Source organism: Gossypium raimondii, chromosome 6, assembly GCF_025698545.1.
Source record: "Gossypium raimondii isolate GPD5lz chromosome 6, ASM2569854v1, whole genome shotgun sequence".
Lineage (NCBI taxonomy): Eukaryota > Viridiplantae > Streptophyta > Magnoliopsida > Malvales > Malvaceae > Gossypium > Gossypium raimondii.
The window spans coordinates 28,047,325-28,070,044 of NC_068570.1; the positions used below are offsets into that span (position 1 = coordinate 28,047,325).

Below are 22,720 nucleotides of genomic sequence, written 5' to 3' on the forward strand. Positions count from 1 at the left end.
TTAAACAAAAAGTCTATAGAAATGAATAATACTAAAAAAATAACACCCGTCTTTTCAGATTTTATTTCTTCTGGTTCGAAATAAAAATATCTATAGAAAATGATAAAATAGATTTTTTGCTACACATGGGGACGTTAGAAGCGGACAGACCCACTCCTTTCGCAGCCTTGTTTCGTTTGTTTCTCTTTTATAAAATAAAAATTATATATACACACACAACTTCACCGTTCCTTTAAGAGGATACTGGACGAGTAGATAGCTTTCAACTTTCAATCTAAGTAAAGGTGACTCTCTTTCTGTTTGCCCCCAATTGTGTGAATTTGCAATTGGCCACGTCTCAGTTTAACCCGTGTTGTTGAATTTCTTCAATTCCTAAATTTCAGAAATAACGTGGTTGTAATCTGTTTTAGTAAGAAATGGCGAATCAGGGATTGTTCTCAGCGGCGAAGTCTATGAAATCTGTGAAACTCAAGTTTAGAATACCGTATTTCACGGAATGGGGCCAAAGCCTGCTGGTATGCGGCTCCGAACCAATGCTTGGTTCATGGAACGTTAAGAAAGGGTTGTTGCTGAGCCCTGTTCATCAAGATGATCAACTCATATGGACTGCAACCATTGCAGTGCCATGTCAATTCAGTTGCGGCTACCGTTATTATGTGGTGGATGATGCCAAAAATGTACTGAGATGGGAGATGGGAAACGAGCGTCGGTTGTCAATACCTCACCTGCTTCCGGAGGGTCATACTCTCGAGCTTCATGATCTTTGGCAGGTGCTACTTTCAGTTGATTCGTCCATCCTTTTTTTTTTCGTTCATTCAATTGCTTTTCAGATCAATATTCTTCTTAAGCACGGTTTTTGCTCCCATTGTTGTGGAAGTACGTATATTACCGTATCTATATGAATAATAGTTTATTATTGTTGTTCTTATTTTTGTTGTTGAGTTCTAGATCTGCTGAGCAATAGACAGATAAGCTTATTCTCGTTCTTCTAGTGCAGATTGATATGACCTTTTACGTTTATACTGTACTAAGTTGTCTTCTGTTCTGCACTTGTGCGTGTCTGGAAGTCTTTAGGAAGCAAATAATTAATCTGTAATTTGACATCAGAAGTTAATTTCAATGGCAACTTTCCTGTTAGCCTCCAATTTGCTTTGCTGCTTCTTGCAAAACTAAGCAAAAACTTGGAACAAAAGACTAATTTTCTGCGTACTACATTCTGTAAATTCAATATAATTTATAGAGAATGCATACCACTAAATATGGTATGAAGTTCCCTTAATTGATAGGTCCTTGATTCAAGGGATCTCTTTATTAAACTTTACATAACAAAAAAAAAAAATTTTACTAAACTAGCTCCAAATCACTAATTGACAGCTCCAAGTTCCTTATGAATTGGACCGTGTTAATTATTCAAGTCAATGATATATCTATTTTTTAACTAAGGTCAATGGTATTTTATTCCATAATTCTACATTTTTACTCTGTTTGCTGTGATGGACTTCTAATATCTTCATTGATGGCTATTTATCAATGGATCTAAGACGAGAAAAAAGTAGTCTGCATTAACCTTTCCTTCTACAATTAACATGCACTGCTCTGTATCTTGTGAAATGAATATGGTAACTGGGAACAATTAAATGATACAACTTGTAGTAATCAGAGTGGAGTTCTTTTTGTTGATGATTTTGCCAAAAAAAATTTGCAACTTACTCTTGACTTTCTTGTTGAACTAATAGTAAAACTATTCTCTTTCATGCAGTATTTCTTGGGCAATTCTGTATTTTTTTCCATCATCTACCTACATAATTGACAGCCTTGCATCTTTTATCCATTCCAGATGAAAATTATTGATTTTCTCCCCTGAATTTGAATACTGAAAAGTTAAGCCACAAAGCATTCATTTTATCCACCTATTCTTTAGATTCTTTCTGGAAAGGGGTTGGGGTTATCAACACTAGTCTCTGACTGTTGTTGGCAAGGTTAAAATGAGCAAATCTGCTTAAATTCTTTAAGATTTTAATGGTTCAAATTCCTATGGACATATTAGTTCTGAGACAACTGCAAAGGACTTGTAGGTTAGATGAAACTTATTACAAAATCTAATTGCCAATGGCCAGTTATAATTACTTGTTTGTTTTCATAATTCTTGATCATTTGGCATTTCCTAGCTGCCTGGCAAACCATTGCTAACGTCAATGCTCAGAAGTAATGTAGGCACATTTTGCAAATAAATACTGCTTTATAGCATCCCGGCTGAACTACTTTCACGAATCAACTTTCACATCTTCTGATATTTTGCTATCAGCCTACCTGTCCTCCAGGTCCTACTTTCTTCATCCTAATGTTAGGTATCAAAAAGGTTCAGTTAGGGTGTCTGGCTCACCAAATCTGCTGTCAACAAATTTCTTCAAGGTGTTTCTAGAACAATGTTGGTATTCTTTAAAGAACTGGTTTTCTTAAATGGATGCTTTTTCAGCTTTGTGATTGATGCTGGATTGGTGGTTGAGTGATATTTGGCCATTGTAAAGCGTGCTAGTTTCTTGACATTGACATTTGAAACTGAACCTAAATTTTTCTGTTAAAATCCAGACTGGTGCTGATGCTCTTCTTTTCCGAAGTGCCTTTAAAGATGTCATATTTTGCAAAAATTCTACCTTTAACATTGATAGGCCTGAAGCAATCCTTCATGATGAATTGGTTCAGCAAGGTAATTTCACCATTTGTCCTTTTAAAAAAAAAGTTTAGCTAATTAATTACTGTTCATGAAATTTGAATTGATACAGAGTCAATCCTTGTACGTTTCAAAATCTGTTGTCCAAATGTACAAGAAGGCACATCGGTAGGCTTCCCTATCCCAAAGGAGTTTTACGGTGCATTAATTGGTATTTTAGAAGTTCACTGGATGTTCCATCTATTTATGATGTTTGACCAACGCAGGTGTATGTGATTGGTAGCTCTACAAAGTTGGGGAATTGGAAGGTTCAGGATGGGCTTAAGCTACATTATACTGGTGAATATATCTGGGAAGCATACTGTGTAATTCCAAGGGGTGATTTTCCAATAAGATATCCTTTCTTATATATGTTTCTGTAATTCAAAAATATACTTTTTCATCTGGAATTTGTTTATTTCATTGCTATCTATCTCTTTCCTCTTCCTTAACAATTGTTTCACATATAAGTACTGTAAATATGGCAAGAATGGATGTTTCTCTTTGGAAGTTGGTTCAACAAGGGAGCTCTCTGTCAATTCCTCTAAAAGTCAATCACAATATATTTTCCTTTCAGATGGCATGTTGAGGGTACAACACTGAAGATTTCTTAATAGTTAAGTGAATAGTATAATGTGCATTATGTGTAGTGATCATGGTACTAATATGTCAACTGGGTTTGTAGGAAATGCCCTGGCGAGGTTGTGGTGTTGCTGTTCCCATGTTCTCTGTGCGATCGGAAGATGATATTGGTGTTGGTGAATTCCTTGACCTAAAGCTACTTGTAGATTGGGCTGTGGAGTCTGGATTCCATTTAGTTCAGCTTCTACCAATCAATGATACATCTGTACATAGGATGTGGTGGGATTCATATCCGTACAGGTAACGCCCATAAATAAGATAGTAGATAAAATGGCTCAAATTATGTCATCATTAAAAGTTATCCCCGCCTGTTTGTCTTCACTCTATGGAAGGTGGAGCTGATGTTTTCAATTTTGAACTCATGGACTGCTGTTTGTTTTCTCCCCTTCCAGAGCTCTTGTTGGCTGCAGCATGTCTGCATTTTCATGTTACAGTTTTTTTCTGATTCTGTTTACTATCTAATAGAAGGAAGTATGCTATCTAATATTTGACACCATTAAGATTCCCCTTTAAGAGTGCTTATTATTGAATACAACATGCATAAACTTAAAGTTGTAATGCTGAATTTTAATAGTGCTCTCTTATTTTTGGAAGCTCATTGTCCGTATTTGCATTGCATCCACTATACCTGAGACTGCAAGCCCTTTCGAAAAATTTGCCAGAGGATGTCAAGGTAGGTTGATAGCCTGTTCAACCTTAAATTTTACTTATTTTTTGATTTCATGTTTCTGATAGGCCTTTTTAAAAAAAAAAATTTAATCATCTTGTTAATCCTTTTTCCTTTCAGAGTGAGATTAGAAATGCCAAAGAACGCCTAGATGGAAAGGTAGATTCTCCAATTTTCTAATGTTTTATTGCTAGTAAGATATTTTTGTTGATATATTGGTTGCATTAATCGTACAATTAGATTGCTGGAAAAAGAATTATGGAAATAGGATGATGGATGTTAGAGGTCATTAGCCGTTGCAATGGTAATAGTTAGTGCGAACTAATGTCAAACTCAAAAAAGTTTATTTTGCAGCTATTGAGTTATTCTTACGACATCAATCATGTGACCTTTCCTCATTCTATTGTTATTGATACCCATTTTTGAATTGTGGAAAAACTACACATTTTCTTTGTTAATTTGAGAAGAAAGAAATGGTAGAACATAGGTGGCTGCTGCTGTGAGAAAAAAAGAGGGAGAAAAAAGAGAAAATATTCAAATCTGTGTGCCTCTCATTATCATCAAACATAGGGAAAATATATACAAGTGAAACTATACATAAAAAGGAAAGATAATTTTCTAATTTCCTAAATTTCAGTCTATTGTGATCCCCTAAATTATTGTGTAAGATTTATACATATCTTGACACTCCCCCTCAAGCTAGAGTGTATAGATCATATGCTCCTAGCTTGTATATTTATATCCAATCCGAGGTTTCCTGAGAGCTTTAGTGAGGATATCTGCTAACTGATCATTAGAATTAACAAATCTAGTTGCAATACACTTTGCCTCAATCTTCTGTCTAACAAATGACAATCAATCTCTATATGTTTCGTCCTCTCATGGAACATCAGATTGTTGCAATATGTAAGACTTCTTGATTATCACATATCAATTGCATTGGACTGTCAATCTCACTCTTTAATTCCTAAAGAAGTTGTTTCAACCAGATAAGTTTGCAAGTGACTAAGGCCATGGCTCGATAGTCTGCTTCTGCGCTTGACCTTGCTACAACATCTTGCTTTTTATTTTTCCATGATATTAGATTCCCTCCAAAGAAAACACAAGATCCTGAAATCTTCTATCAGAATGAGATTCTGCCCAACCAGCATCAGAACATCCAACAATCTGTGTATTGCCTTTATCTTCGTATAACAGACCTTGTCCAGGTGTACCCTTAATGTTTTGAAGGATATGCATTACTGCATCCCAATAATTGTCACAAGGATTTTGAATAAATTGACTTATTACACTCACTGGAAAATAGATGTCTGATCGGGTGATAGGAAGATTAATTTTCCAACCAACCTTCGATATTGACTGGGATCGCTTAACGACTCCCCTTGTCCTGGAACAAGTTTAACATTAGGGTTCATAGGCATATTGATAGGTTTACGATCCAGCATCCCTGTTTCTTTCAAGATATCCAACACATACTTCCTTTGAAAAATGACAATGCCTGTATTTGATTGTGCCACCTCAATACCCAAAAAATATTTCAGTTTTCCCAAGTCTTTATATGAAAGACTGAAAATATGTTGCTTGAGTTGCACTATCCCCTCATGATCATCTCTGGTGATAGCAATGTCATCCACATAGACAATCAGATAGATACACTTGTCATGGTTGTTATGACGATAAAAGATTGAGTGATTTGTTTCACTCTGTTTCATCCCAAATTGTTGAATAACAACACTGAATCATCCAAACCAAGCTCTTGGAAAAAATCGGCTTCTGCAGAAATAAAATATTTTTAAGTGCAAGGATCATAGCATTTGTACCTCTTTTGATGCTGAGAGTACCCCAAAAAGATGCATTTAATGGATTTGGGAAGAAGTTTATCGTTTCCTGGTGTGTGGTTATGAACAAAACATGTGCACCCGAAAAGGAAGAGGATAAGAAGACTAACTAGGGAAGACAATGAAATGAGGGCTTTGGTTTTGTAGGACAAAAGAAGGCTTTCAGTTAATTAAATAACATGCAGTAAGAACATCCCTCTAAAAACGAAGAGCTATTTTGTTATGAATGAGCATTGTGCGAGCAATTTCTATAAGGTGGCTATTTTTGCGCTCGGTTACTCCATTTTGTTGAGGGGTATAAGAGCATGAAGTGTGATGAATAATCCTAATAGAGGTTTGCGCGCGGACCAAGATCGAGTTGCCAAGTCACGAGAAACTCCTACGAAAACTTTAAACGAACAGATTTGAAAATCAAAACACAGAATAAGATTAAAACGAATCAGATCTGAAATTAAAAATCCCCAAATGAGCAAAGCTTTTCCACCATCGTCGTGCTGGCTACGTTCAAGCAACTTTCACCATCAATAATAACTCTACAAAGCTTACCTTGTACATGGCAGTGAGTATGAAAGAGATGTTCTCGTTGCTGCTCGCTCTTTGGTTTTGCCAAAGAAGGTTGCCCACGATCATGAAAATCATCATCCATTCTAGGGACACGTCGAGGGCCGCGCCTATAGGGCTGGTTATCCCTATCTTCCTTGATTGGATCTCGATATTGAGGTTCTTGATTCAATCGTACCTCATTCAAAGTAGTATTCAATGCTTGAAGTGTAGCATTTATTTGTGTGATTGCAGCAGCATGTCCATCTAACTGTTGTTGGACTTCCATAAGTGTATCATTATGGTCATCTTTAGACATTTTTCAAAAACCTGCAAAAAATAAACACTTAACACTCAAAAATAAAAGTCAGCAAACCTCACCGTTAATCACTCAAAAAGAAAATTCAAATTCTTAATGAGGTAGAATTCAATCTTGTGAGTTCTTTTTCAGAGTTTATATCAACCAATTAGAGAGTGTGAACCAAACTACCAAAGAATCCTAATTTGCACTAGGATGCCAAAAACTGACGAGACACCAATTGATTCGTGTTGCACCGAGGAAGGATTGTGCACACGTTTAAATCTTACTAACACAAGAAACAAGAAGGTGTTAAATATTATAAAGGGAGAATAAAGGCAAACAAATGAAAACCTACAGCTAAGAATCAATAAAAATTGCTGAAAACAGAAAATCCGAAAAATTGCGGAGTAACTTGACAACTTCGTTCGAGGTGTTCCCGATCTCAAAAAATCATGAAATTAAATCTGAATGTCCTTAAATATTGAATTTTGATCTGGAAAGTTTGGGCACCAAATTCAACCCATGAATCTTTTTTTAAATTTTATTGAATTTTGTCTTTTTGATTTTTGACTTTTTTGACTGATTTTTTTGCGGGATTAATTTTTTTATATTCAATCACAGTGCCACAAATATGTATGTAAAATTTCAGATCAATTGGACAACATTTACCCACTTAAATGAATTTTTTTCGAACAATTTTTCTGGGTAAAACTGCTGTTTGTGCTTTAAAAAATTGAGATCAGTTTAGAAATCAACCGAGGACACCCAAAACGCCCAAAATCTGATACCAAATGATAAGGGGTTGCGCGCGGACCAAGATCGAGTTGCCAAGTCACGGGAAACTCCTACGAAAGCTCTAAACAATCAGATCCTAAAGGAGATTGCGATTCTACCCAATTGAACACCAAGATAGTTTTCCCCAAATTTCGGCAATCTAATTTCTCCCAAAAAGAGTATGGATGAATCGGCAAGAACCCTAGAAATTGGGAATTTTTGGGCTAATTCCTTAAGATAGAAAAAGGCTGAAAACACAATAAGAACAGAAAATAAATTAGATAAAGATTCGGCACAAGCAGAAATAAAGAGAGAATTGACAGTAAGAAATTAAAAGATAAGTTCTAAGAAGCCTTGAAATCCCGAAAGATCTCACAACTCCCTTCAAACAGCTCTAATCTCCCCTCCAAAGAATATCAATGGCAAGAAGAAGGTTGAAGATGGCTCCCACAATCAAAAGATTGTTAAAACAACTTCTAAAGAAAGCTCAAGAGAGAATTCTTGGAGAAAACCTCAAAGAAAATTCTGCACTCAACAAATCTGAAATTTAATATATATTTGAGAAGTGGTTTACAAGGTGGCCAGCCATGCCTTTAAATAAGCCTTATAACTAGTTCTAATCTAATTAGAAAACTAAAATAAAAAAACTCCTAATTATTTTAATATGGAAATTCGGTCAAAGGTCTTTATTTGGGACTCTTGGACTGAATATTTACATAAAAATTTAAACTAAGTAAATAAATAAATAAATAAATAAAAATAAAACTTTACAACTTGGGCCACTTTGACAATTTAGCCTGATTTTCAACTAAGTATGGGTGGATTTCTTGATTGGGCTTGGAATCTTCTTATTGGGCCTTGCCTTCAAGAACTTAGGTTGAGCCTTTGTGACTCGTATCAAATCCCTTTAGAGGTTGAGATATTTTATACACTTCGCAAAATTTGAAAAGAAATAATACCAAACTGATTAAGGATCTCAGTATAATTTTTTGAAAATTTCAAACAATTTAGACTTATTTTTCATTAAAAATAACCAAGTGTAATAGGAATAGTCATCAACATAAGTAACAAAATAATAAATTCCCAAAGTTGAGTCAACACAACTCGGACCCCATATGTCGGCGTGAACAAGATTAAACAAAGAAGTTTTATTATTCAAATGTTTTGGAAAAGAAGTACGAGTGTGTTTCCCAAGTTGACAAGACTTGTATTCTAATGATGAGAGCTCAGAAAAACCAGGAACCATTCTTTTGAGTTTGGAGAGACTAAGACGCCTTAAGCGACAATGAAGAAGATCAACAGAGGTATCAAAAGACAAAGCGGTTGGAGCAACACAGTAGAGGTAGTATAATCCGTGTGACTCACACCCTTCACCAATCATATTCCTCGTACTTTGATCTTGCACAAACACAATGGGAATAAAAAATGACATTACAATTTAATTGGCGAGAAAGTTTACTAATGAATATTAAATTGTCTGAACATTTTGGGGCATATAATGTTGACTTTAATGGAATGCATGGAAGAAGATGGATTTCTCCAACTCCTTTAACAACAGTTTGAGGACCATTGGCTAATGTGACTGTGGAAGAAGTAATTGGAAAAGAGAGGGTAGAGAAAATGTGTTTATTACTAGAAATATGATTTGAAGCAATTGAATCAAATATCCAAGTACCATTTGAGGAAGACTTTGTTAGGCAAGCAAAGGAATTACCAGGTTGTGCAACTGAAGCTATGGAGGAAGAAGATTGTTTTCAATGCTTGATTCTGCAGGTACTTGCCATAATCTGCTCCCATCAAGGTAACAGACTTAGCTTCTAGTGCGGATGGTAAAAGGAGTAAATCATCTCCTTGAGATTGAGTAACTGAGCAAAGATCGAGAATTTTGGTTTTGGCAGGAATGTCATCCATGGAGAACCCAACAAGTATTGAGTATGTTACATAATATAACTCAACTCGGTTAAAAGGTAACTTGCATTTTGTTACATAATAGTGGAGAATTAGAAGAATTTACATCTGTCTTTGCTATTGATTTGTATGAAAATATATACAAATGTTACAACAATTTACAAGGAAATAATCAACCCATTAAATTGCTAATAATTTACTAGAGCATTTCTGTTCGTTCGTGACTTTTCTTCATATAAAAGTAACCTTCTTGCTCCTTGTTACTTCTACCCTTAAGAAGTACTTCAATTGCCCCAACTCTTTTGTGTGAAATTTGGTGTGCAAGGAGGACTTAAAAGAAGAGACTCCCACATTATCATCTCCTGTAATAATAATATCATCTACATACACCACAAAAAGGATGATACAAATTTCTATTGTGTATAGAAAATGACTGGTCACAATTACTCTTTTCAATCCAAATTCTTGAACCACATCATTGAACTTGCCAAACCAAGTATGAGGACTTTGCTTCAACCTATTTAGAGATTTCTTCAGATGACATACCTGCCCATACTCCTCTTGAGCAACAAACTTAGGTGGTTGCTCCATATATACCTCTTCTTTGAAGAAAGACATTCTTTTTTATATGAAGAAAGACATTCTTTCTTGTATCCACGAAAAAAAGACATTCTTGATAACTAACTGGTGTGGGGGCCAACTCCTTGAACTAGCTAACGAAATAAATAGACAAACAAAAGATAGTTTGGCCATAGGAGAAAGAGTATTGGACTAATCCAACTCATAGGTTAGTGTCAAAGATCGGAGAAGAAAGCTGTTTCGATTTTGGTTCGCTCATTTGTGACGTTTAAAGCTGTTTTATGAAAAAAAAACTGAATTGTAAAAGAAAGGGAAATGAGAGCTTTTGATTGGTGTAGGCAATGCGAACAGAGAAGGTCATACAGCAACGATTTAATAGGCCAGTGATTTAAATAAAAACTTTCAAATAGTTCAATGATTATTTTTGTAACTTTTTGAAGTTGAGCGACCAAAATGTAAACTTACTAATAGTTTAATAACCTAGAGTGTAGTTTACCAAAATATTAGTATTTTATATATTTATTAAATATTAATACAAATAAATATATATATATAAAAGAATTATTTTATTGTTGTGTCATGCAATGTCCAAGTCATCAAATTTTCAAAATTAATGTGTCGTGTTTGAGTCATATTGTACTTGTATTATGTGCTCGTATTCGTGCTTCATAGGGGGTAAGTATCAAATTTTGGTTTCTAGGGTTTGCCAAAATTGGGGAAAAAAGAGAAAGTGAACTGTAAATCTAGATTTATGGCTTTGATGCCTTGTAGAAAGAATAGAATCATGAAATAGAGAAGAAATTGCTTCTATTGTGTGTTGAGAATAACAATTTACATGGGTACTTATATATACCATATGAGCCTAAGTTAGGAAACTACAATGAATAGGATATTCTAAAATCAAGCTAAAAAAACTGTCAATTAGCAAACATATCAGCCTGCAAATCACTAATTTGGCTGTTAGATTATGATTTAGTTAACATTGCCAAATCACTAATTTGGCTGTCAGATTCTGTTTTTGTCAACACATATAACGTAATTTTTCAAAATAGAATCCTTGATAATTTAATCTCTTAATTTTTCAAAACTTATTAGTTTTATGAAACCCAACTCTAGACATTGAAAGTTAGAAAATGAGAAAAGAACTTTAAGTTGAGTACATATGAAAGTCAATATCTTCAGTGATGATGTAAGTTTTAGCATATGCATTTCTTGTATCCTATCTTAATATTTATGATTATAAGGGTTTTAATGACATGTTTTTGGTATGTCCAGGATGTTGATTATGAGGCTACAATGGCTACCAAATTTTCAATTGCCAAGAAAGTCTTCATGCAAGAAAAGGATTTAATACTTAACTCAAGTTCCTTCCATAATTTTTTTTCTGAGAATGAGGTCTTCTAAAATTTTCATTTCTTCCATATAATGGTTCAATATCCATCTCTCTTTCTAATATTTTGTTTTACGATACATGACTACTTTTCTGACAGTACTTTTAATTGTTAAAAGGATTGGTTAAAACCATATGCGGCTTTCTGTTTTTTGCGGGACTTTTTTGAAACATCAGATCATAGTCAGTGGGGTTGTTTTTCTAATTATTCTAAGGACAAGGTACTGATCCTTCCTACTTTTACTTGAACCTCCAAGTTGAGTTAGGTTGTTGAATATAGTTATTTTGTCCTATCTTTTATATATCTGTTTTGCCCTAGGTTTTTTTGCATAGATAAGCTTCTTCGTCTTAACAAAATGTTCACTCTCCTTTTCTTACAGCTTGAGAAACTTGTCTCTAAAGATGCTTTGCACTATGATACAATTTGCTTTCATTATTACATCCAGTTCCACTTACATTTGCAGGTAATTAGAAATTAGTTTATTTCCCAAATGTTGTGTAGCTCATTCTCTCTGCCTATTGGTGCATGATTTTTCTTGCTGTTAAACAAATTGGTCTCTTGGTGTTTATTTCCGGGTAATTTATTGGACAGTTATCAGAAGCTGCAGAATATGCAAGAGCTAAAGGGGTGGTTTTGAAAGGAGACCTACCTATTGGCGTTGACAGGAACAGCGTTGATACTTGGGTCTATCCAACTTTGTTCCGCATGAACACCTCTACTGGAGCACCTCCAGATTATTTTGCTAAAAATGGCCAGAATTGGGGATTTCCTACTTATAATTGGGAGGAAATGTCTAAAGATAACTATGGTTGGTGGCGTGCTCGCCTAACACAGGTTTTTCTATTTTATTCTTTCTCATACAGGTTTCTTTTAAATTCTCAGCCTACATGTAATAAGCTGTTTGGCTTGTTCAAGTAGTTTGAAGGAAAACCATGGCCCTTTCAGTTCTAAAATTTGATAATGTTCTTTGTTTTTAATGCAGATGGGGAAGTACTTTACGGCTTATAGAATAGACCATATATTAGGCTTCTTTAGAATTTGGGAACTACCAGACCATGCTATGACGGGTCTGATTGGAAAATTCCGACCCTCTATCCCTCTAAGCCAGGTATAGAAAATAAAATTCCTTGAAATATGCAAGGGATATGCTGGTATATAACATCAAGGGGATGAAAATTTGCTCTTGATGTAACTGAATAATGCTTTGATTTCAGGAAGAACTTGAAAGAGAGGGTATTTGGGACTTTGACCGCTTGACTCGCCCATATGTTCGAAAGGAGTTTTTACAGGTAGGGGAAAGTCATTTACTGATTTCTCATGAAGAGTATTGACTTCTTTGAATCTAACTGCTAAATACTTGCTTTAAGATTTAATGTTTATCAAAATTTTCATTTCAAAAAATCTATTTTTCTTTCAAATTAGTATGCTACCCTTTCAATTCTATCTATTGAAGAAAAATTGATGAATAATAGGTGATTATTATTAATAATGCAACTAATAGTAGCCACATGAAGGTAACCAACATGTATGGATATGAATCAATTTTCCTCAAATTGATAGAAATGAGGTTACATTGTGGTTATGAAATAACAGGTTAACTCCTGGAAATAATAATTTGGTAAATATTGGATTCCAAAATGAATATTTAACATTTGTAAGTTCCCTTAAGACTCAAGTTCCTTCTAGCTATATTGGATATTACTTTCTCATGCATATTTACCTTTGTTTTTTTCTTGTCATATTTCAGGAAAATTTTGGAGATTCTTGGATTTTGATTGCGGCAAATTTTTTTAAGGAATACCTAGACCGTTATGAGGTGATGTTCATACTTCATTTTCTATAGTTTGTTTTCCATTTCATTCCACTCCTGAAGTTTCTGTTTAGTGAATTCTTGCCAATTTTAAATGTTGGATGGCTATGCTAATTCAACTAATTAACAACTACTACTATTGAACTGACTTGTAACTTTATATTGTGGAGTCATTTATCTAGATACATTTGGAGTAATTTTCAAATGAATGCGAAGAAGGAATTCATTAGGATCTAAGGAAATGAGATTATTAATGTAACCTATTCAATTAACTTGTCTTTGGAAATCTTATCATGGAAGGCTTGTTAATGATGCATACAAATGTAGCTAGAACCTGCATTTTCTTTGGTGTATTCCAAAATACTAAGGGCCCCTTTGGATGGGCAGTGCGTTTACCTGCGGTTTGTGTAAAAACAACGGTGGATTAGATATTGTAGCGAGAGACAAAAAGAAAACTAAACGCACCACACTAGTGGTAAACGCCCATTCAAAGGGGCCCTAAGATTTAATGCACAGTTTGATTTTCCTGCATGAGATTTAATTACTCGTTGTATATCACTTGTGAGAAAAGCTGAAAGGAGACAACTAAAAGCTAAAAGGAGAAAAGTCTTTTGTATATTTCTAATGAGTGAAAATAGTACATATTTACAGGTTACAACCTAGGCTAATTAAGGAAACAAAATATTTACATAATAATAAATTCTCATAAAATTTCCCCAAATCTAATCCCTAGTTACAAGCATAAATTAGTGAATTAAATTCCCTTGCATTCAAGGTATCTATTTTCAACTTGGATTGAAGATACCTTCCATAGACAACTTGCTAATTAGGCCATCAAACTGCTTCTTATGAGGTCCCTTTGTAAGTATATCAACAATGTTAGTAGTTGTAGGAATGCATGCGTGCAAATCTGTCTTCTATCGAGTTTTCCCTTGATAAAATTCTTGTTTACTTGTACATGTTTTATTCTATCATGTAAAACTGGATTGTGTGCCATAGAGATAACTGCTTGATGTCACAATAAAGCTTTATGGGTAAAGAATTTAATAGCTTCAAATCTCCAAATAGTCTTTTAGCCACATTACCTCACAGATCCTGAGTAAGGGATTAAATTTAGCCTTTGCATTGCTTCTTGCTACACCAAGTAACTATATTTCCACCAAAAAAGGTGTAGTAATCCGAAGTTGACCTATCAATTATACTTCTAGCCTAGTCAAAATTTGTATAAGCCTCAACTTCTAGATGTCTAGACCTTTTAAATAACAATCTTTTATCGAAAAAGAAGAAAAATTAATAATAACTATCCCTTTTTGGGAGTCTCCTTTATATATCTTCCCAAGATTTGATATACAATATCAAAGTGGTATCTTCCCAATTTGTGCATGAACTAACTTACCTGGCTCATTGCAAATGCTATGTTCTGGCATGCACGATATAAATGTATCAATTTCCAAACAAGCCTTTGATATTTTTTCCTTGTTTATCGTATCTTCTTTCTATATGTTTCAATTGCCTTGTGACCAAGCATATTTGTTTCACCAAGTAAGTCAGGTGTATGCTTGCGCTGATTGACAAATATACCTTTCTTAAACCTAGTGAACTCCATCCTAAAGAACTTTTTCACTATGCCCAAGCTTTTGGTTTCAAGTTCGATGCTTTGAAACCTGCATTGTCATCACTTGTAAAAATTATGTCATACATATAAATAATTAGATTAGCAACTTTATTTTCCCTCGAGTGTTTATAAAATACAATGTGATTTGCTTGACTCTAAGAATAGCTATGATTCCTTATAGCTTGTCCAAAATGTTCAAATAAGCTTAAGGAGGTGGTTTAAGTCAATAAAAGACATGTTTAATTTGGACACCTTTTCTTTTCTAAGCTTTTGTTTGAACTTGGGTGTTAAGCTCATGAACACTTTCTTTTAATCTCCATTCAAGTATTGTTTTACATCCAGCTAATATAGGAGTTAATTATGATTCATACCCAAATGTCACGAGACTAAAACTTTAGTTTGACAAATTGCGTGGCTTTAGGTTTTTTTTTTTTTTTAAATCCGCCTAAATCAGCCTAACTCGTAAAAAGTGAGAATTCTCAAAAAAAAAAAATTTCCAAGACACCGAAATAAATTGGAAGTAAACTCAAAAGACATAAGAATTCCAAACAAAAACCACAAGAAAGTAATAGCAAATCAAGTGTTTGAGCAATTGTTCCTAAAAGTATTCTATTACTCAAGAATGTGATGATTACAAATGAGAGCAAACACCTCTATTTATAGTTGACCTCCCTAGATTGAACGTTACCGTTTAAATTACATCAACTATTGAGATTAAAACTAATTTATAAATTTAGATTAAGGGATTTTCCAAGATCCCCTAAGATTACAAAATCTTCTAAGATTATTTTACACATTTACCCTGGTAACTCTAATTTTACTAAATGTTTTACTAGGTCATCAATGCTTTTAGTAGATGGGTTTTTCCACATATTCTATGGGCCGAACTAGTTCAAATGGGTCAAATGAGTCATTTAATCAATTGACCTCCATGGGACGCTTTATTAGCATTCGTCATGGGTTTTGATTCGCGGCCCGTGACATCCTCCCCCACCCATTTTTGTGACACCTTCGTCGTGTCCTCGAAATGACATTGGTTTGCTTCATCTCGAAACTGTTTCAATGCATTGGCTAATTTCCAACTAATTTCTCTATTGGTTAGTTTTGCCCTTTGAAACATTTGACTTGCATTATGTCTCCGTCATCGCCTAACTTGAACTGTTTCTCTCTTTTGTACATCTTTTCTCAAGTGCCCTCTGCTCTTACTTGCCCTCATTCTGACTTGTCTCAATTAAAATCCCTTTAATCCACACAAACAAGCTTAGGCATATCAACATTGAATATGGATTAACCTCGCGTGTTGCTTCCAACTCTAGTTTGTAAACTTTTTGGTTTACCCACTTTAGAACTTTGAAAGGATCTCTATTTCTTTACCAAATCAACGGTAAGTTATAATGTAAAACACTAGGAAAATGTTCGAGATTTACTTCACTCGAAGCTTTTACTTTTCTTGACTGTTCAGTTTGCATAGTCATTTCCCCCACTGAGTTTGATGCACAAACTCCTCTCATAGGTGGTAGCCTTACTGATAACTCAACAGACTTAATATCGATTTGCTGCACCTTTAGCATTTCCAAGGGGGTCTTCGTAGCACTCTAATCTACCAAGTCAATGTTTTTTCCACAATAAACATTATTAGTTCGTTAGATTGTTGACAATACTTTGGTTCCGCTTTTCTTATCACAACTTATCAGAACAACGCATTATTGTTGATGAGCATCCAAAAAACATAGATAATCGGAAAAAGAACCAATAGAGCATTAATCCAATTAAAGAAATTCGAATTAAGCACGAGTTTGTAATTATCTAAATAAATTATCTTTCCACTCACCGATTTGTAGCTTGACTTCTTGTGCTACTCCCACTATTGGGATCCCTTTGTAATTTACAATTTTGATCTTTTTAGTCGATTTGCTAACTAAGAGATTAAGTTTATCTGCGACTTTCTCCAATATAAACAAATTAGATGCTCCTGTATCAACAAGAGCACTCCTCTTTTGGCCTGTGATTTTGATGTCCACAAACATTAACTATTTCTGCTTGCAATCCTTCCTCGCTTTAGCATAATTGAGTAACATTGACCCAAGCTTCAATAGTCTACCCTTCTTAAGCTCCGTTTCCTCTTTTTTGTTGTTTGCAATAAACTTGAATCGTTGTGGGTAGTCTTGCACCTTATGCGGACCACAATATAAGAAGCATTGGATCTCTCTTCTCTTCCTTCAATTTGTTGTTGGTTGCCAAAGAAAAGGTTTGTGGCAATGAAGGCCACGTTAAGTTTATTGTCGCAAGGAAAAAAATTGATGGAATAAGGAAAAGGTGAGGTAATTAAGGCCTCAAGCAAGATGCCACAGCAGTGGATTTTGAAGGAAGAACAAAAAAAATTTAGGAAAATTGATTAAGCTGAGACCATGTTGTAAAATTGAAATTCTGTCTTGTATATTCCCTTAGTTACACATCTATTTTATAGACTTAGGGCTCCTTTAGATGGGCGTTTACCTCCAGTGCGGTGCGTTTAGCTTTTTCTTGTCTCACGCTACAGTATTGCTACAATATTTAATCTCATCGCCACCGCTGTTTTTACATTAACCATAGGTAAACGCACTACCCATCCAAAAGAGCGCTAAGAGTGAGTAAAAGGAAAGAATAAAATCTATCTAAAAATCAATGATCTAATCCCTAAACTTTTAGGAACAAGATATTTACAAGATATATACAATAAATCGAAAGATAAATGTTTTCCACAAGTAAGAATCCTGCTCTCCTTAGCAGCAAACCTTGTTGGCCCTTACATCAACTTGATGTTAAGATTCTTTTTTTGAATGGAGGTTTAGTGGGAGAAGGGTACATGAACATTCCACAAAAAACAAGGTATGCAAATATATGGGCTCAAGCAATCTACTTGTTCAAATTGAAAGGATACATTCAAAGTCGAATAGATCATACGTTATTCTTTAAACATACGTTAGAAAGAAAACTCTTTGTTCTTATTGTGCTTGTAGATCATATAATCATAACAGGGAATGATATCGTGCTGATGAATAGTTTAAACAAGTTATTGATAAAAGAATTCGAGATCAAGGACCTTGGACAACTAAGATATTTTCTAGGGATGGAAATAGCGCATTCAAGGAATGCAATCTTTGTTTCTCAAAGAATGTATGTTGTTGATCTGTTAAAAGAATTAGGGATGCTTGGATGTAAACTCTCAAGTACCCCAATGGATACAAGTCAAAAATTGCAGTCTAATGAAAGCAATCTAGTTGACAAAGGCAGATATCAGAGGCTTGTTTGAAATTTGATATATTTGTCACACACAGGGCCTGAATTTGGTTTCTCAGTTGTGGTGTGAGCTAATTCATGAATGTTCCGCGAAAACACGGTAAAGCAATCTATAGAATTCTAAGATAATTAAAGACGACTCCTGGAAAAGGTCTCTACTTCAAGAGGAATACCAGCTGAGGTATTGAAGTTTCATTGATGTGGACTGGGTAGGCTCACTAAAAGATCAATAATCAACTTTTGGATATTGTACTTCAACATGAGGGAATTTTGTCACCTAGAGAAGCAAAAAGCATGTTGTGCTTTCCAGAAGTAGTGCCAAGGCAGAATATAGATCAATGACACAATAGTATATGTGAAGGAATATGGCTTGAAAGAGTACTAAAGGGGCTAGAGGCTGAAATCAGCTGTCCTATGAAGATGCTTTGTGACAATCTATCATCCGTAAAACATTGCAAAATAATCCTTTACAACATGACAAGACCAAGCACGTTGATGTCAATCATTATTTTATAAAGGAGAAAATAAAAGAAAGGTCGATCAAATTACTCTATGTGCCTACATCAGCTCAGGTTGCTGATATCTTAACAAAGACGCTTCCAAGAATCACATTCAAGATTCTCAGTTCCAAGCTTGGCTTGTTCAACATCTACAGCCCAGCTTGAGAAGGCGTGTTGTTTTTATGAATAGTAGGGGATCTCCAAATCCCAAAAATTCATATAATAAAATCAAGAATTAAATTGAAAATTAAGGAGAATCTGGTAACCACTGATTCTGTCTCCGCATTTTGTCTTCATCTACTGTGTAGCAGCAGGTTAAGCAGAAAATCGAGAAATAAAAAATACGTTCTCTTAGCCTTTTCTCTCTTCACATTCTTTAAATGAACTTAATAAAATTTAATTTCTACGGTACTATTAATCTATGGTGTATATCCTGTAAAAGATCTTTAAAAAATTTAAATATAAAAGAGAGAAATATAATGTGAGCTTATTTTTATGTAAAAACCTCTATCTTGTCCTCTTAATTTTAATCGGAAGCTTTATGTATGTTTGCCCTTGGATTCTTATTGTTATTAACCAATGCTTTTAGCTGTTTCTTTCCTTGCGGCTATGAAACATCAATTTCTATCACTAGAAAGAATTGTGAATCGGCATCCTTAATTTAGTTGTTTTTTTCACCATTTGTTTTTTATGGGTTGTTAGCATTACTGTTTTATAAAGCAAAGATCAGGTATTCTAGAATCAACACTGAATCATTTCATTGCTTCTTCCCTGAAATTCTAGTTCAAGGAGGAGTGCAACACAGAGAAAAAAATTGCTGCCAAGGTGCACTCATGTGCAGAGAAGTCCTTGCTACCAGAGAGCGAAGACAAGATACGTTGTGATCTATTTGATCTTCTAAAGGTAGCTAATATATATCCATGTTATAAATAAATGTGGCTTAAAGGATGTGAAACTATTGCCCTTTAACTTTTAATCAAATTCCAGTCATGTCATTTTGTTATTAATAGAAGTAATCTCTATAATCTTTATTAACAAACAACCTTGAACAAACTGATAAATACTAAAACTTAGTAAAACTACTTGGTTAAAAGGAATTAACTTGGAGAAAGATTTATAGAATAATTAGTTACAAAATTTTAGTTGAAAACAATTATTGAAATTTGAAGTCGATAAAATGCTTATTTGACTAGAATAACTTGTATATTATATTATTTCTTTGAATAATAAAGATAATACATCATGGTCGATGTGCAAATTGCATGCCAAGTAGGAGCTAGCATGTTGGATTCATTGATATAGCTTTTTTCTTTTCAATTTTTTTGATGTTCAATATTTTACAGTCCTGATCTTTGACTTCATAGTCCTATCAATTCTTAATGCTGAATGTGGTTGTTATCAAGAGATCCAAAGCATGCAAAAACTTTGTATCCTAATTTTAATCTCGATTCTTCAAGTTTTATCATTTATTTAAATAATTAAGATGAAACATCATGGTTCACGTGCAAATTGCATGTTAAAGTAAAAAGCTAATATGTCAGAAAGAGTCATTCATAGTCATCTTATAAAAAGCATGTGGAAACTTGAGTGCTTTTCCTTTTTTTTTTTGATCGTTCAATATGTCATAGCCCTAATAGTAGACTTCATTGCCCAAACGCATTATGCAGAACATAGTTCTTATCAGAGATCCAGAACATGACAAAAGTTTCTATCCCCGTTTTAATCTGGAAGATACTTCCAGTTTTAGAGATCTGGATGATCACAGGTAGTGTGATAATTTTAACTCTTATTCTATGTCAAATTCAAAATCATAATATTCAGTTCATAGCCTTCTTTTGATTTTGAAACACAACAATTGATGGATCTCTAAATGTTTGTTGCATAATGTAGCAAAAATGTCCTGAAAAGATTGTACTATGATTACTATTTCCACCGGCAAGACAAGTTGTGGCAGCAAAATGCTTTGAAGACGCTCCCTGCGCTCTTAAACTCATCAGATATGCTAGCTTGTGGGGAGGATCTAGGTCTTATTCCGGCTTGTGTTCATCCTGTATGTTTATTTGAAGCTTCCCAAACCTGATTGACCTTCCCTCTCTTCTTACAATTAGCATATATTGTATGATCCATAATTGTTCCTTTCATCTAAATATACAGGTTATGCAAGAACTTGGCCTAATTGGCTTGCGGATTCAACGTATGCCCAGTGAACCAGATCTTGAATTTGGTATTCCTTCTCAGTACAGCTACATGACAGTAAGAGCCAATATCACATTGATTTCAATTGCACATATTATTTGTCAATCAGCTTCATTTTTGCTTCATCATGTAGTAGGTGAAGATACTAGGACAATTTATTTATATAATTTTGGTATATTTTAATTAGTATTTAGTACGTTGTCAGAGATTCTTCTATGGAAATGAAAACTTCTTGTCCTAATCTGAAAAGTCGTTTCTGGCCATTGATTAGAAAGTCAGTGTGCCTTTACCTTAAAATACTTGACATTGGACACTAGGGCATTGTCTGTATATTGAATGTGTGGCTTGTCATTGAGCATATAAATGTCCTTGTTACTCTGAGATGCATGTTGTTTTAGTATTACTGGCTAAACAGTGCGCATCAGAAGTTACAAAATTTTCTTCTTTTCCGTGGGAAGGATGGGTAATGTTTTTTACCCCAAAATCATGTAATGTCTTTGGCAATTAAATGGAGTTTTTGTTCCTCAGTTTTCCTGATCCCTAGCTTTCACTGAACTGTTAACTAGAGTTGCTCCCATAAAAAGAAATAACTTAATTGAGGAGTTGGCTATAACAATATGTTTCAGGTGTGTGCTCCATCATGTCATGACTGCTCCACCCTGCGTGCCTGGTGGGAAGAAGATGAAGAGAGACGACACCGGTTTTTCAAGTCTGTGATTGGGTCAGATGATCTACCACCGAGTCAATGTGTCCCAGATTTGGCACATTTGATCATAAGGCAACATATAGAGTCTCCATCAATGTGGGCAATTTTCCCCCTTCAGGTTCGTGATACAACATGGTAGCAATATCAACTTAAACACAATGATTTTGTCTTGGAACTGCTGTTGGCTGGTGTCCCTTTTCATGTAAGCCTTACAATACCTATTACACAAGTGTTTGAAACAGTGGGTTTGATGATCAGGATTTGTTAGCTCTTAAGGAAGAGTACATGACTCGCCCTGCAACAGAGGAAACGATAAATGACCCAACAAATCCAAAGCACTATTGGAGATACCGTATGTAACTCTTGCCCTCCCCTAAATTGGTCTGATATTTGTCTGTATTATTTCATTCAAGTAGCATCCCTGTTTTGATATTGATAATGATGCTTTACTTGAAAGTGGTACACTTAAATACTTTATCCTGCTTCTAACTCAGGTGTTCATGTTACAATGGAGTCCTTGATAAAGGATAAAGAGTTAAAAACGACCATTAAAGATCTTATACAAGGGAGTGGACGATCATATCCTCACATTGGAGAAGCTGAAAGGCAGTTGAGTCGAGAAACAGCAGCCTTAGCTCTGGGGAAGCAGTAGCACCAAGTGAGTGGTCCAGATATAATTTGTTGTCGAGTTTCACAGAAAGGACATGTTGGTAATCCTTTACAAAACGAAGGTTGTTCGTGTGTAAGCTCTTTACTTTGGAATTCCAGTTTACTAAATAACAAGCAAGGGAGGTAATCCTTGTAAACGAAGAGAGCCTAGTATTTCCATTGCTCGCTTTACAATTATGGATAGGTCAGAAACACATTATTATTATTATTATTATTATTATTATTATTATTATTATTATTATTCAGTACTAATAAAGGACTTGCCTCTTAATAAATTGCAAAGTTCAGCCATGAAAAACAATGATGGTGATTCACCTTTGACCTATGAAGCATGAACACTGAAATGTTCAATACAACACGTACACAATGATATGATAGTTTTTATTAACACAAGGACACGAGTATGGCTAAAAAAAAGCATTGGGAACCTGGATCTTGGTTCAAAGACCGTGAATTGCTACACTGAAAAGAGCTCCTTCACGCGCTCCTCCTTCGCCCTTTACGAATATAATAGAAGGTAAGACAAAAGCAGCTCAAGCCCTTTCGATCACCCTAGAAGCCCTCGATGAGCTGCTTATAGATACGTATTATATGT

The 22,720-nt window shown here is 34.6% G+C and overlaps 1 protein-coding gene across 2 annotated transcripts; it reads left to right on the plus strand.

Moving 5' to 3' along the window:
- The first annotated feature begins 120 nt into the window (after nucleotides 1-120).
- LOC105772551 (4-alpha-glucanotransferase DPE2) lies at nucleotides 121-22,400 on the plus strand. Of its 2 annotated transcripts, none has more exons than XM_012593867.2 (23): nucleotides 121-284; nucleotides 411-770; nucleotides 2,590-2,707; nucleotides 2,784-2,839; nucleotides 2,938-3,065; nucleotides 3,175-3,301; nucleotides 3,396-3,592; nucleotides 3,947-4,025; nucleotides 4,140-4,178; nucleotides 11,235-11,354; nucleotides 11,469-11,570; nucleotides 11,730-11,813; nucleotides 11,942-12,184; nucleotides 12,333-12,458; nucleotides 12,565-12,639; nucleotides 13,098-13,166; nucleotides 19,338-19,457; nucleotides 20,222-20,319; nucleotides 20,445-20,604; nucleotides 20,709-20,807; nucleotides 21,377-21,574; nucleotides 21,715-21,808; nucleotides 21,951-22,400. In XM_012593867.2, exons 2-23 carry the CDS (start codon nucleotides 417-419, stop codon nucleotides 22,106-22,108), a joined length of 2,844 nt encoding a protein of 947 aa, XP_012449321.1. In that variant the 5' UTR covers nucleotides 121-284; nucleotides 411-416; the 3' UTR covers nucleotides 22,109-22,400. The 2 variants fall into 2 exon arrangements, with proteins under 2 accessions (XP_012449321.1, XP_052488321.1); XM_052632361.1 differs by having other exon boundaries at nucleotides 144-284; nucleotides 384-770.
- The last annotated feature ends 320 nt before the right edge of the window (nucleotides 22,401-22,720 follow it).

Coding starts and splice junctions, on each gene's coding strand:
- LOC105772551 (XM_012593867.2), top strand. CDS start 417: ATGGCGAATCAGGGATTGTTCTCAGCGGCGAAGTCTATGAAATCTGTG. Junction 2,840..2,937: donor ATGTACAAGAAGGCACATCG/GTAGGCTTCCCT, acceptor TGACCAACGCAG/GTGTATGTGATTGGTAGCTC. Junction 21,809..21,950: donor AAAGCACTATTGGAGATACC/GTATGTAACTCT, acceptor CTTCTAACTCAG/GTGTTCATGTTACAATGGAG.